Source organism: Polypterus senegalus, chromosome 9 (assembly GCF_016835505.1).
Source record: "Polypterus senegalus isolate Bchr_013 chromosome 9, ASM1683550v1, whole genome shotgun sequence".
Classification (NCBI taxonomy): Eukaryota; Metazoa; Chordata; class Cladistia; order Polypteriformes; family Polypteridae; genus Polypterus; species Polypterus senegalus.
In genome coordinates this window covers 7,109,806-7,124,138 of record NC_053162.1, presented here as the reverse complement: position 1 = coordinate 7,124,138, position 14,333 = coordinate 7,109,806, and the positions used below count along the sequence as shown (strand labels likewise).

Below are 14,333 nucleotides of genomic sequence, written 5' to 3'. Positions count from 1 at the left end.
CATTTACTGTAATGGAGATGAGCTTCAACGCCGTGGGGGCGGAGTTTCGTGTGACATCATCACGCCTCCCACGTAATCACGCAGTACATAGAAAACCAGGAAGACCTCCAAAAAAGCGCTCAAGAAAACATGCATTATATAATTGAGAAGGCAGCGAAACAATAAGAAGCGAGCGAGTGACATATACAACCATATTCATGAGTTCTGCTACTTCGGAAACAAAGCACGATGTAAACCTACACTTTAAATTAAGTTCATAGACAGGCTGCGCTGGCGTTTGTAATTTAGTGCCTGCCCATATAAGGCCGTCCGTCAGCGGCAATCCAATAGCAAACTGCCACGGGTAAATATTCACGGGTGAAGGACTGTGCTTATGGAGAGGAAGATGAGATGGTCAGGGTGGTGTTTGACACAAACTCAGCGAAACTGCGAGAGAAAGTTTTAAGTGCCAGGACTAAGGTAACATTAAATACAGCCATGGACATAGCAGGAGATGGCACCAGCACAGCTGGGAACCTTCGATGCATGTACACCGAGTGGCTCACGTGAACTGGCGCAGTGCACAGATAAAAGCAACAGTTCCAAAAGCGCTGAACAAAACCGAATTACACAATTGAAAAGGCAGCAAAAATATGAAGCGTCTCATACATACAAGCATATTCATAAATCCAGCTACTGCGGAAACAAAGCACACGTTGGAAAAAGTCAATGTCCGCTAAAGGAAGACAGTGTAAAAAACCCGTGCATGCAGTGTGTCAGGTCTCAGATAAAGAAGAAGACGAGCTGTTTATTGATGCAGTAAGAAACGAATCGATGAATGAAACCTGTCATCTTTACAGCGATTGACAAACACGGAATGTAACTTGAACACAACACATCCTACAAATACGAACCTGATTGAAAGAAATAATGATAATCAAATCCTTGATGACAGCAACACTCAGTAACACTCACAAAACAAATACTGTATATTGACAGTCATGTTACGTTATTTTTAAAATGTTCCCTTTTCTTTTCTAGCTTTTTAACACACTACTTCTCGCTGCGATACGCTGGGTATATATATATATATATATATATATATCCCGCTCTACATACTCGAATAATGGATACTTTATTCGCCATCAATGATTGTTTTGGTAAAGCCATACTCAGTGTATTCATTAGATGAACGGTAAAAAAGTAAGAGCGAGGGAGGATGACTCATTGAGGCATGCAGGCTGTAGTCTTGCGTCAACTCTATCTGAATTGCGATCACATTTGAAAAATATATCTTTTCAAGTTCTATTTAGTCCATATGTGTCAAACTCAAGGGCGCGGGCCACATCCGCCCGGCGTGTAATTATATCCGCCCGAGATCATTTTATATACTGTATTATTGTTATTAAAGCCGGGTATATGAAGCGCTGGTAACACAATAAACTACAGATCCCATAATGCAGCGCTTCAGCTGCCTTGCGAACACTTACCACGTTAATCAAGTCTACCTTATGATGCTGCAAGTTATTGCGAAGCTAGAGTTATTGCGCACTGAGTTTGCACGGCGCTTTGGTGACTTTGAAGAACAAAAAAAGTCCGTCTACATGCGGCTCGAACCTTGTGCATGTTTGGTAGCACATATCTGTGTGAGAAGCTCTTCTCAGTGATAAAGACTAACAAAACAGCACACAGGAGTCGCCTCACTGATGAGCACCTGCAATCCATCCTGAGAATCTCCACAACACAGAACCTCACACCAAACAGAAACGAACTTGTGGCCAAAAAGATGCCAGGCGTCCAGCTCTAAAATGACATATGAGCAAAGACAACTGAATGATTTGATTTGTTATTGCACGTAAGAGCGGAGTCAACCGTTTTAACAAACAGCGTATGCACTGCTGAAATAGCTGTGTGTGTATATATGTAGATATGTATGTATATGTATATATATGTTTATATAGCTGTGTGTGTATATATATATATATATATGTATATGTATGTGTGTGTGTATATATGTAGATATATATGTATGTAAATATATATATGTGACAACAACACTCATCACTCACAACAGGGACAAAACAATTACATTGACAATCAGGTTACGTTATTTTCAAAATGTTTCCTTTTCTTTTTCATTGCTTCTTTAACACACTACTTCTCTGCTGCAAAGCGCGGGTATTTTGCTAGTTAGCAATAAGATGTAAATGACAAAGCAGCCAGGAGCTCTCCATCTCACTTGTCTCCATTTCCATCTGTGTGTGTTCATCATGCACTGTTTGAGCTAATAAAACACTTAATAGAAAAATGTGACAGACTGAAAAATTATACGTTTTAGGGTTTAAATTATTTGGATGACATCCTTGGAATGGAAAAAAAATCCACGATATAAGAATCTAACATGGCAGACTAACAAGCCATAAAATTAAGTAAAGTCTGAGATGGGCAAGGATTGGTTTCTAATTAAGCAATTGGGTTGGAACAACAAACCTGCAGCCCACTGTTGCCCTCCAGGACCGACATAGCCCACCCCGACCTAGGAAAAGCTTGGGCTGCTGCAGGAAGAGATATTGGCAAGACCAGCAGGGTGTGTGGATCCCAATACCCCAGTTCAGTGACGGGGACACTGTGATGTTAAAATGGCACCATCCTCTATATGAGACCACTCTCTGTGGTCATTAAAGATTCCTGGGCGTCCTTCCTTAAAGAGCAGTGTGTGCCCTGATGTCCTGGCTAAACTGCCCACCATGGCCTAGTCATTCTGCCCCCCTAAACACCCGCTCACCACCTAACAACTCGTAAATGATGAGCACACTGGTGCACAAAAAATGGCTGCCATTGCACCATCCAGGTGGGTGCAACACATTGATGGTGGTTGAAGTGCCCCCCCACTCATAAAGTACTCTGAGTAGTAAGAAAAGTGCTATATAAATGTAAAGAATTCCTATTATTATTATTATTATTATTACACTTAAATAAACTTAAAGTCAAATTGACATATTTGCCATTTTGTTCCAAAACTCCACAAGGACAATCTTAGTTATAAACACAAATTTTCTGGGAAAATTCCATCTTGCTTTACCTCCAGTGAGAGCGCAGGAGCAGCCCTACCGCGTCTTCTACAATAAGTGACACACCGATATCCTCGGATCATTCGGCTTTAAGGATTTTGCACCAACTTGGATATCATTCTACTCCAAGTCAAGTCAAGTCAAGTTGGGGAGCCCGCACTGGTACAGAGCGTTGCACCCACCACACAGCGAAACAACTCGGGATCCCGGTTTGTAACCCCCCAGGCAGAAACGCAGTCCAGTCCCACCCTCCTGAAATGACCTTCTATCTGCCACAGCCAGGTGTTACATGGGCGACTCTTTGGCCTGGTCCAGCCACTCGAGTCCTCAACAATGATGATCTTACGAGCCGGATCACCCTCGGGTAATCGCACCACATGGCCGTAGTGCTGTAACTGACGCTCCCTCACAATGCAGGTCATGTGCCTCATTCGGGACTCCATGAGCAACACAAAGTCAAACCAACGGTACCCAAGGATTTTCCGGAGAGACACAGAACTGAAGGAGTCCAGTCTTCATCTCAGGTCACTGGATAGCGTCCATGTCTCACATTAATATAGCAAGACAAGAAGTACCAGGACTCTAAAGACTTGGACCTTCGTCCTTTTGCATAGATATCGGGAGTGCCACACACCCCTTTCCAGTGACCTCACGACCCCCCATGCTCTCCCAATCCATCTACTGACTTCATAGGAAGAGTCACCAAAGACATGAACGTCACTGCTGAGGTAAGTAAACCTCTCGGCGAAGTCGACACTCTCTCTGCAGACAGACACACTGCTAATGGCCGTGCCCAAGAGCTCATTAAAGGCCTGGCTCTTTGGTTTTTATCAGGACACTCGCAGGTCCAGACACTCAGACCCCTCACTCAGTCTCTCAAGCGCCCTGATCAGAGCTTCCATTGACTCCGCGAAGATCACAGCATCGTCAGCAAAGTCAAGATCCGTGAATCTTTCTTCACCAACAGATGCCCCCCAGCCGCTGGACCCCATGACCTTGCCCAACACCCAGTCCATAAAAGCACTGAACAGAGTAGGCTTGGAAGTGAATGTTTAATACATTGTCGCTCTCGGTCAACATTTATAGAGGATTCATGACAATACTCTCTGACCTTTCGATATTTTATATACGGACATTAGGAGATGTCATGCAGAAAAAGAATTTTAATCTTTATTTGCATGTTGATGAAACTCAGCGGCATTAATCAATAAAACTGAACGATAATGAATGGGTTTTGCGAGTTCAATCAGTTGATTATTGGGTAATAATTTATCAAACAGCTAGACAGGACTGAAAAGTTTTAGGACAAAGATCTTGAAAGGTAATTGGACTTTATTCACATCAAACATAAGTACGGTATTTCTGACTGTAATTGAATCCATCTAATCAGCATTCACTAAAGGACAAATGTCTGTGTATCTGTCTCTCCCTCTGGCTGCTATTTCCCTGCCATTCCAACAGATGACAAATCACAAGCATTTGCAGTAATGCATTTTATTACAACAAGCATTTGTAAAGCACCATCTGTTGAAATGACAAATACAATGCATTTTATTATGATGCGCATTACAGAGTACATTCCAGTAGATGGCGCACTGCAAACGTTAACACCGAGGAACTACAACTGATTACTTAGATTTCAACCCATCTTTGATGGGTAGCACGGCTCACTGCTAACTAATTGCATATCATCCCGGCACGGCACTCACATACCTGTGGCCATGGGACTTTAACGTAGGCTCCACTGTTTATGCGAAGATGGAGTACCAAATAAAGAGTGTAACAACAGAGATAAGTAGGGAAGAAGTGAAACAGGCATTGGAAAGAATGAAGAATGGGAAAGAAACAAGACTAGAAGGGGTACAAGCTAAAGCATGGAGGAGTTTGGGGGAGGAAAAAGCAGATCTGTCATGGGAGCTAAAGATCTACTGTGAAGAGCAGATCAATGGAGAAGTAGTGACTGAGTATTTTTAAGGAAAAAGGATTTATTCAAAATTTTGGAAGTTATCCAGGTTAAAGGCATAAGTACCTATATGTCTATCTGTGTGTCCAATTGGTTGCTGCGCTTCACTTTTTTTTTTTTTTTTTAGAAATCCCATACCAAATGGCATATAACAGAGACACATTAATTAAATTGATTATTTAGATTTCTTAGATGGTTAGCAAAGCTAGAGTAGAGTACTGCATTTTCCATTCCAAGAGATGTCACATTACAAACATTAACACTGCTTTTATGAATCCCATACCAAATGGCATATGATAGAGACACGTGAATTGCATTTGTCATTCCAACAAATGGCACGTCACAAACATTAACACTGCTTTTATTAAGCCCATACCAAATGGCTTATAACAGAGACATGACATACTGTATGCATTGCACGATGCACTGCATTAAAGCTGATTACCTAGATTTTGATTCATCTTAGATGGGTAGCACAGCTAGTGTAGTAATAAAATGCATTGCACATGCCATTCCAACATATGCCGTACCAAATGGCATCTAACAGACATATGCATTGCATTTGTCATTCTAACAGACGGTTCATTATAAATATTTATAGTAATAAAATGAATTGCATTTGTCATTCCAACACATGGTGCATCACAAACATTAAAACTGCATTTAAAAACCCCATATCAATTGATATACAGTAATCCCTCACTCTGTGGTGGGTTGGCACCCTGCCCAGGATTGGTTCCTGCCTTGTGCCCTGTGTTGGCTGGGATTGGCTCCAGCAGACCCCCCGTGACCCTGTATTCGGATTCAGCGGGTTAGAAAATGGATGGATGGATAATCCCTCGCTATATCGCGCTTCGACTTTCACGGCTTCACTCTATCGCGGATTTTATATGTAAGCATATCTAAATATATAACGCAGATTTTTCACTGCTTCGCGGGTTCTGCGGACAATGTGTCTTTTTACTTCCTGTACATGCTTCCTCAGTTGGTTTGCGCAGTTGATTTCATACAAGGGACGCTATTGGCAGATGGCTGAGAAGATAACCAATCAGAGCACGGAGTTAAGTTCCTGTGTGCTGAATGGCTCAGCGATGGGAGCGCAGAATCGATTCCGCGGCGTTAACCAGGAAGTCTCGCCTCGCTCATTCAGCATCAACGTGTTTTGCTGTGTGAAGAGTTAACTTTTGTGCTCTTTTGTGTTTAGTCAAGCCCTTCATTGTGGTTCCAAAACGATCTGCTCCTGCTACTGCCTCAGGGGCCGTGCCCAAGCGCCAACGAACGATGTTAACAATTGCCAAAAAGGTAAATGTTTTGGATATGTTGAAGGAAGGGAAATGCTACACCGCTGTAGGACGCCATTACGGCATCAATGAGGCTACGATTCTTTTTATTTAAAAAGTAGGAAAGGAATATAAGATCTACGGCCGCAGTGTCCTTTTAACCAGGGTGCAAAACAAGTTGTAAGTGGATGTAATAAGGCAGTAGTCTGGATGGAATCTGCTTTAGGGATTTGGATTGAAGAAGAATAACGGCGGTGCTACACAGTCGCCTGAAGAGGCTCCTTTAGAAGAGTTGTAACGCTCTACTTTGTTGTGCAGTAAAACTAAACTCACCGTTATCGGACAAGTCATTGTTGGTGAGTAACCATAATTAATTTTCTACTTACAGTACTTATTACATGTACGTTAGGTTTAGTGTCACTGTACACACATTTACTGTATACAATTTTTCTTGCATTTTACGTACGTATTGCTGGTGGCCTGTCTATCGTAATGACACTCGATATCTTTAAAATAATATTTAGGTTTTACTATATATAAACAGTGTGTTTACATACATAATTTCAATGAATCTTACCTAATATCTAAGAGAATACAAAGGGTTTATGCTGTATAACTGTGCGGGAAATATTTATAAACAGTGTGGGAGAGTTTATAAGGGCTTAAAATATATAAAAATAACCATACAAACATATGGTTTCTACTTCGCGGATTTTCACCTATCGTGGGGGGGTCTGGAACGCAACCCCCGCGATCGAGGAGGGATTACTGGACCGTATAACAGACATAGACATTGCATGGAGCACTGGAAATGTTAATGCTGAGGTGTACATTGATTACTTAGATTTTGATCAATCTTAGAAAGGCAGCACAGCTAGTGTAGTAATAAACCGCATTGCATTTGTCATTCCAACAGATGACACATTACAAATATTAACACTGCTTTTATGAATCCAATACGAAAATGGCAAAACAGAGATATGCATTGCGATTATCATTCCAACAGATGGTGCATCATAGACATTAAAACGGCTTTTAAAAACCCCATACAAAATAGCTTATATCAGAGACATGTGCATTACATAGTACACTACAAATGTTACTGGTGCGTTACTGGAACAATGGAGCTATGGTGCAGCCATGTTTTGTGTTGTGTAGCTCATTGGGCCAGTAACCTTCTCCTTTAAAAATAAAACAGATCTAGGGGAGACAGACAGGCAGACAGACATGGAGTTTCACGGGTACAGTGTTCTAATACTGCAGCATGTACTTACACGCACAATCAGGGCCCTCTCCTGGTAGTATTTTGCAATAAGGCTAATGTTCTGTTTGAAGGTGTCCAGCCGCCTCTCAATGGCGTGAGTGTTGTCATCTGGACGTCCCTGTTGAGCAGCTCTCCTCTCCAGGCGCTCACGAAGTTCAGTGCTTGAGCAAGCGAGAAACACCACAAGATCGGGTGATCCAATCTGTTAGAGAGAACACAAAGTAAAATGTTTATGTGTGAAAGGGTCTGTGAAAACAGATACAGCACAGGACTACTTTAAATGAGAAGTGATCTATTGGAAATATGTGGAAAATTCAGTTCCTTGCAAAAATATTCAACTCCTCGGGTAACGGAGTTAACAGTGTACAGTAATCCTTCGCTATATCGCGCTTCGACTTTCGCGGTTTCACTCTATCGCGGATTTTAAATGTAAGCATATCTAAATACATATCACGGATTTTTCGCTGGTTCGCGGATTTCTGCGGACAATGGGTCTTTTAATTTATGGTACTTGCTTCCTCAGTTTGTTTGCCCAGTTGACTTCATACAAGGGACGCTATTGGCGGATGGCTTAGAAGCTACCCAATTAGAGCATGTATTACGTATTAACTAACACTCCTCAATTGTATAAGATATGCTTCCTGCGCGGCGCTTGATTGTTTTTTGTTTGCTTGTCTCTGCCTCTCTCTCACCCTCTCTGACATTCTCTGCGCCTGACTGAGGGGCTGTGAGCAGAGGGGCTGTTTGCACAGAGGCTGTTTGCTTAGAAGATACCGACACTCCTCTAAAAAATGCCGCGGCAAACTTAAAAGCACACGTATTGATTGTTTGCTTTTCTTTGCAAGCACTCTCTCTCTCTCTGAAATTCTCTGCTCCTGAAGAGAAGATATATTTGCATTCTTTTAATTGTGAGAAAGAACTGTCATCTCTGTCTTGTCATGGAGCACAGTTTAAACTTTTGACTAAAGGGTGTTATTTCATGTTTAGAGGGCTCTAGTAATGTTAGCAGTGTGGGACAGTTTCTAAGGGCTTAAAATATACTGCTCAAAAGAATTAAAGGAAGACTTTTTAATCAGAGTATAGCATAAAGTCAATGAAACTTATGGGATATTAATCTGGTCAGTTAAGTAGCAGAGGGGGTTGTTAATCAGTTTCAGCTGCTGTGGTGTTAATGAAATTAACAACAGATGCACTAGAGGGGCAACAATGAGATGACCCCCAAAACAGGAATGGTTTAACAGGTGGAGGCCACTGACATTTTTCCCTCCTCATCTTTTCTGACTGTTTCTTCACTAGTTTTGCATTTGGCTACAGTCAGTGTCACTACTGGTAGCATGAGGCGATACCTGGACCCTACAGAGGTTGCACAGGTAGTTCAACTTCTCCAGGATGGCACATCAATACGTGTCATTGCCAGAAGGTTTGCTGTGTCTCCCTGCACAGTCTCAAGGGCATGGAGGAGATTCTAGGAGACAAGCAGTTACTCTAGGAGAGCTGGAGAGGGCCATAGATGGTCCATAACCCATCAGCAGGACCAGTATCTGCTCCTTTGGGCAAGGAGGAACAGGATGAGCACTGCCAGAGCCCTACAAAATGACCTCCAGCAGGCCACTGGTGTGAATGTCTCTGACCAAACAACCAGAAAGACTTCATGAGGGTGAGCCAAGGGCCCCATGTCCTCTAATGGTCCCTGAGCTCACTGCCCAGCAGCATGCAGCTCAATTGGCATTCACCATAGAATACCAGAATTGGCAGATGCACCACTGGTGCCCTGTGCTTTTTACAGATGAGAGCAGGTTCACCCTGAGCACGTGACAGAAGTGAAAGGGTCTGGGAAGCCATGGAGAACATTATGCTGCCTGTAACATCATTTAGCATGAGTAGTTTGGTGGTGGGTTAATGATTGTCTGGGGAGGCATATCCATGGAGGGTCACACAGACCACTACAGGCTTGACAAAGGCACCTTGGCTGCCATTAGGTATCAGGATGAAATCCTTGGACCCATTGTCAGACCCTATGCTGGTACAGTGGCTCCTGGTGCACGACAATTCCTGGCCTCATGTGGTGAGAGTATGCAGGCAGTTCCTGGAGGATGAAGGAATTGATACCATTGACTGGCCACCACACTTTCCTGACCTAAATCCAATAGAACACCTCTGGGACATTATGTTTTGGTCCATCCAATGCCACCAGGTTGCACCTCAGACTGTCCAGGAGCTCAGTGATGCCCTGGTCCAGATCTGGGAGGAGATCCCCACAATACCACCTGTCATCTCATTAGAAGCATGCACCGATGTTGTCAGGCATGTATACAAGAACACAGGGGCCATACAAAGTGCTGCGTACAATTTGGAGTTGCTGCCATTAAATTTGGGCAAAATGGACTAGCCTGCCACATCATTATTTCACTCTGATTTTTGGGGCGTCTTTGAATTCAGGGCTCTGTAGGTTGATCATTTTCATTTCCATCAAACGATGTGGCATCCTTTCGTTCCTAACACATTACCCAGTCTATATCAGTATTGATATCCAGGAGGATTTCTTTTTCCCTTTGAGATCTGATGTGTTTTCAAAGTGTTCCTTTAATTTTTTTGAGCAGTTTATATAAAAATAACTATACAAACATGGTTTCTACTTCGCAGATTTTCATCTGTCGCGGGGGGTTCTGGAACGCAACCCCCGCAATCGAGGAGGGATTACTGTAAGCCAAATTGCTGAAGTGGAATGAAAATAAAATACCTTGTGCTTTGTCACGCATGTGCATTGGAGGACCTCCTGACAGGCTCGATCGAGAAATATGATAACCCCCCCAGGGTGAGAGGGGGCGCTGTAGCCAATGTTTTCTTCTTCTTCTCTCCCTGCTGCTGCGAGAAACCGCCCAGTGAGGGTACTTGGCTATACAGAAGCCCAACTGGCAGGAAGGAGGTGCCATTCTCTCCTAAAAAGGACCCAGTCAACAAGCTCATCTATTTTGTTATTTTGTGTTCGAGTGGCAGTTCTCTTTGTCACCTTAAGGCACATTTTGTGTTGGGACTCATTGCATGAAATGGGACAACCCGGTTGGTGTCCAAACTTTTCTACCCGTCCTGTCATTCCTACTCCCGGCCACAATATTTAGAAAAAAACCACAAAACAAGCAAAAACTGAAAAACTGTGCAGTGTTTATATAGTCGGCCCTTTTGCTATGAAACCCCTCAAGATCAGGTCCAACCAATGAACTTCAGGGGTCACATCATTAGCTAAGGAGGGTCCACTCGTGTGTAAAACAAGTGTCACATGATCTGTCACATGATGTCCTGTTCTGAAGCGCCCCCCTCCAATTCTGAAACACCACTAAGCAAGCGACATGAAGACCAAGGAGCTCTCCAAACATGTCACAAAGTTGTGGTGATGTAAAGTGTCAAGGTTGGGTGATAAAAAAAATATATCCCACAAAGCAGCAATAAAACCATTACAGTACAATCCCTCTTAACTGGCCTCGCATTAACCGGCCTGTTAAAATAAAATAAAATACATTAATTTTATTCCTGAGTTCTTCTTTATATTTTATGTATGCACTTCCTTCTTTCCTGGAAGGTGAGAGGTATTTTAAAGCCAGCAAACAACAAAACAGTGTTCAAATTAAATAAAGTGCAGTGTATCAAAAGTCTTCTTTAAATAAATAATCCAGTAAAATGAGTGAATTAGTGGAGGTTAAAATCCATTAGTAAAAAAAATAAGTCCTTTAAAACCAATGCAAACGAGGTTAAAACAATGGTTGTAAATAGTCTCTTAAAATCCAAAGCACGGTGCCTTCTTCTTTCTACCTGGCGGCTCCCCTGCTTCTCCCATCGGGCTTCGCAACATGGGAGTCGCCTTACCTGCAGTTGCAGCTGCCTTCCATACTGGTCCAGTAGCCCTCCGATACCTGGCTATGTTGGGCTCCATCTGGACCGAGACTTGGGTTCTTTCCCCAGTGGCCAGGGCACTCACGCTGGGGCTAAACCGGCCCAAAGACTCCACGACTGCCGCTGCCTTTCGACGACCAGTCGTCTTCAATACCAGTCACTGCAGCTCCGTGATCGCTCAAGCTGGATGATCGGCCACACATACCACGATCCCTCGCTAAGCCGCGAGTGTGGTGATTATTTATTTAAAAAGTGGCCTTTTTGACTTGAGCTGTGGATCTGCTACACCACACTGTCCAGTCGTTGTACGAGAAAAAAACCTGTGTGTGAAATCGTGGATGAATGAAGCTTTGTGGATATGGTTTCTTTCTTCAGGAACGTCGAAGAGGTACAGTACATACCTTAAAAATACTTTTCTACATGAAAATTGGTATGTGTCGGATTAACTGGCCAAAACAGCAACCGGCCATGGGTCCAGTCCTGAGGTGGCCGCTTAAGAGGGACTGTACTGTACAACAAAATGGAAAGAATATGGCGCCACTACCAACCTGACAAGAGAAGGACAACTACCAAAACTCACAGACTGGGCATCAGAGGTGCAAGCAAAACACCTAGGAGGACACTGAAGGAGCTGCAGGGATCCACAATGGAGATGGGAGTATCTGTCGTCACACACGTGCGATTAGAAGGCAGTTTATGGGCTCAGACGAAGTGCATGTTCCCAACGGACCAGGGGATGGCACCGTCCTCTAACTCTTTCTAACACTGATTCCCTGAAGACAACCTAACAGTACAGTGATCCCTCGCTATATCACGCTTCGACTTTCGTGGCGATTTTTTTCTCATACACGCTTACGTCACTACGCATGCGCTTTCTGAGAACTTTTATCTAAGCCCCACGATGGCTCCTAAACGTGCTGCTTTTTCTAAACCTTCTGATAATAAAACTAAGCGCCGGAGGAAGATGCTTACTATCCAGGAGAAGGTGAAACTCTTGGATATGATTAAAGATGGCAGTACCCTACAAAAGACTCCTCACGCATATGAAAAGACAGCGCCAGCAACTTCCTATCAAGATGTTCTTCAGCCGCGCACCCAGACACCCACTGCCTACTCCTAGTACTCCTTCACTGAAGACAACGACGCACCTGCTGAAGATACTGCACCACCTCTGAAGACTCTCCTACTGCGGTCGTGCCTTCATAGGTTAGTGGTTGTGTGTAAGAACTGTGTGTGTTTGTGTGCAATTAAATGTACATTACAATAATCTACTATATAAAAGCGTTCAGGATTGTCCTTCCGTCCCGTGAGTGCAAAGCGTAGCGGTATTCCGCTTATCACAGACTTACTACTTGCGGCTTGAGATTTGAAGTGACGCGATGTGAGCAGAGTTCTGGTGCTTTCATCGCTCCCTTGCTTTTGTGTGCGATGCGCTGGAAAAATAGACAAAATGATGTCTCTGGAAATAATTCATGTTGATGGAGTACAAATGCCTCACCGCGTAGTAAATATCAGGGGAGATGGTGCTTGCTTATTCTCATCTATCGCTTATTTAGTGCATGAAACTCCGTCTTTAGGTGTGCAGATTCGGGCTGACATTGTACGACTTTGGACAGGCACTTGAGGGGATAAAAAACGTAGGTTTTAGGAGATGTTATGAATGCGCACTTTGATGTTCTCATTCCCTACACTTACATGCCTGATGTACACATGGAGCGCACAAAAATTGAGGATGAAAGTCGGTCGCCTTAAAAGGCGAGTGCGCCTAGTAATATGATATTTGTAACGTCTGTCTTATTTTCTTTTATTTTGTCTAATATATTGGGTAATACGAGTGTAATGGTGACTAAAGGGTGTTATTTCATGTCTAGAGGGCACTAATAATGTTAAAAAACGTATTTAGAAGGTCGTAAACAGGTTTTCTATACTCTAACTGCGAAAATATTCGATTTATAAATAAAGAATCCTACTTCGCGAAAATTCATTTATCATGGTAGAGTCTGGAACGGATTAACTGCGATAAACGAGGGTTCACTGTACTTCCAGTTCCGGTCTCAAGAGCCCACCTACTCCTGATGTCATTTCTGGTCCCAGGATGCCACTCTACCATTACATCACTGCCCGTTTCCTACGACGGCCATTTTGTAATCTCCTCAGTACTGTTTTGGACTCCTGTCTGTACAGACATATTTTTCACACCTGCATTTTCAAGTATACAGGGGGTGGATCCCCAACTCATTCACGTGGTTTTGTGTCTTTTCTTACACTGTCCATAGGACCACATTAAGCCGTACACTCCACGAGGCTTTACGGAAAAGTGGTCAGAAGAAAAGCCACGATTTAAAACAAAAACATGTTTGCCTAACAGAATGTGGTGGACTCCTCAAACACATGGAAGGTCAGACAAAACTTTAAATTGAGCTTTCTGGCCATCATGGGAAACGCAATTTGTGCCACAAATCTAACACTTCCCATCACCCTGAGGACACCATTCTCACAGTGAAGCAGGGTGGTGGTAGCATGACACTGTGGGGACAGGAAAACTGGTCAGGAGTGAAGGTAAGATGGATGGACAGTACTACAGTCTCAGAAAAGAAAAAGAGGTCCAATAAATGTTTTACAAAGTAATGATACAAGGTGCAGAATAAAAAAAAAATACATTTTAAAAAGTATAAAGAAATGAAACAAAGTGGAAAAAAAGTCAAGTATGGAGAACTAAAGCGAAAAAAAAAAAGGTAATTGCTATAAGCTTAAGTTCATCTGGCAAGAAGAGATTACTGATCAGTATGGTGGGTCCAAAGAGCTCCTGAGCTTTAATGATATGATGTCTTTAAGACGGGCCTGAAGCACAACTGTCCTCACACCTGACTCTGTGGACTTTTACAGCA

General features: G+C 42.9%; 1 protein-coding gene across 1 annotated transcript in view; it reads right to left on the bottom strand.

Annotated features, from left to right (window-relative positions):
• Positions 1-14,333, bottom strand: part of LOC120535088 (adenylate kinase isoenzyme 1) — a 260,210-nt gene that overhangs the window by 96,503 nt on the left and 149,374 nt on the right. Inside the window, exon 6 of the mRNA XM_039762647.1 lies at positions 7,568-7,759. Coding sequence (XP_039618581.1) covers positions 7,568-7,759 — 192 coding nt within the window. The remainder of the gene's footprint in view (positions 1-7,567; positions 7,760-14,333) is intronic.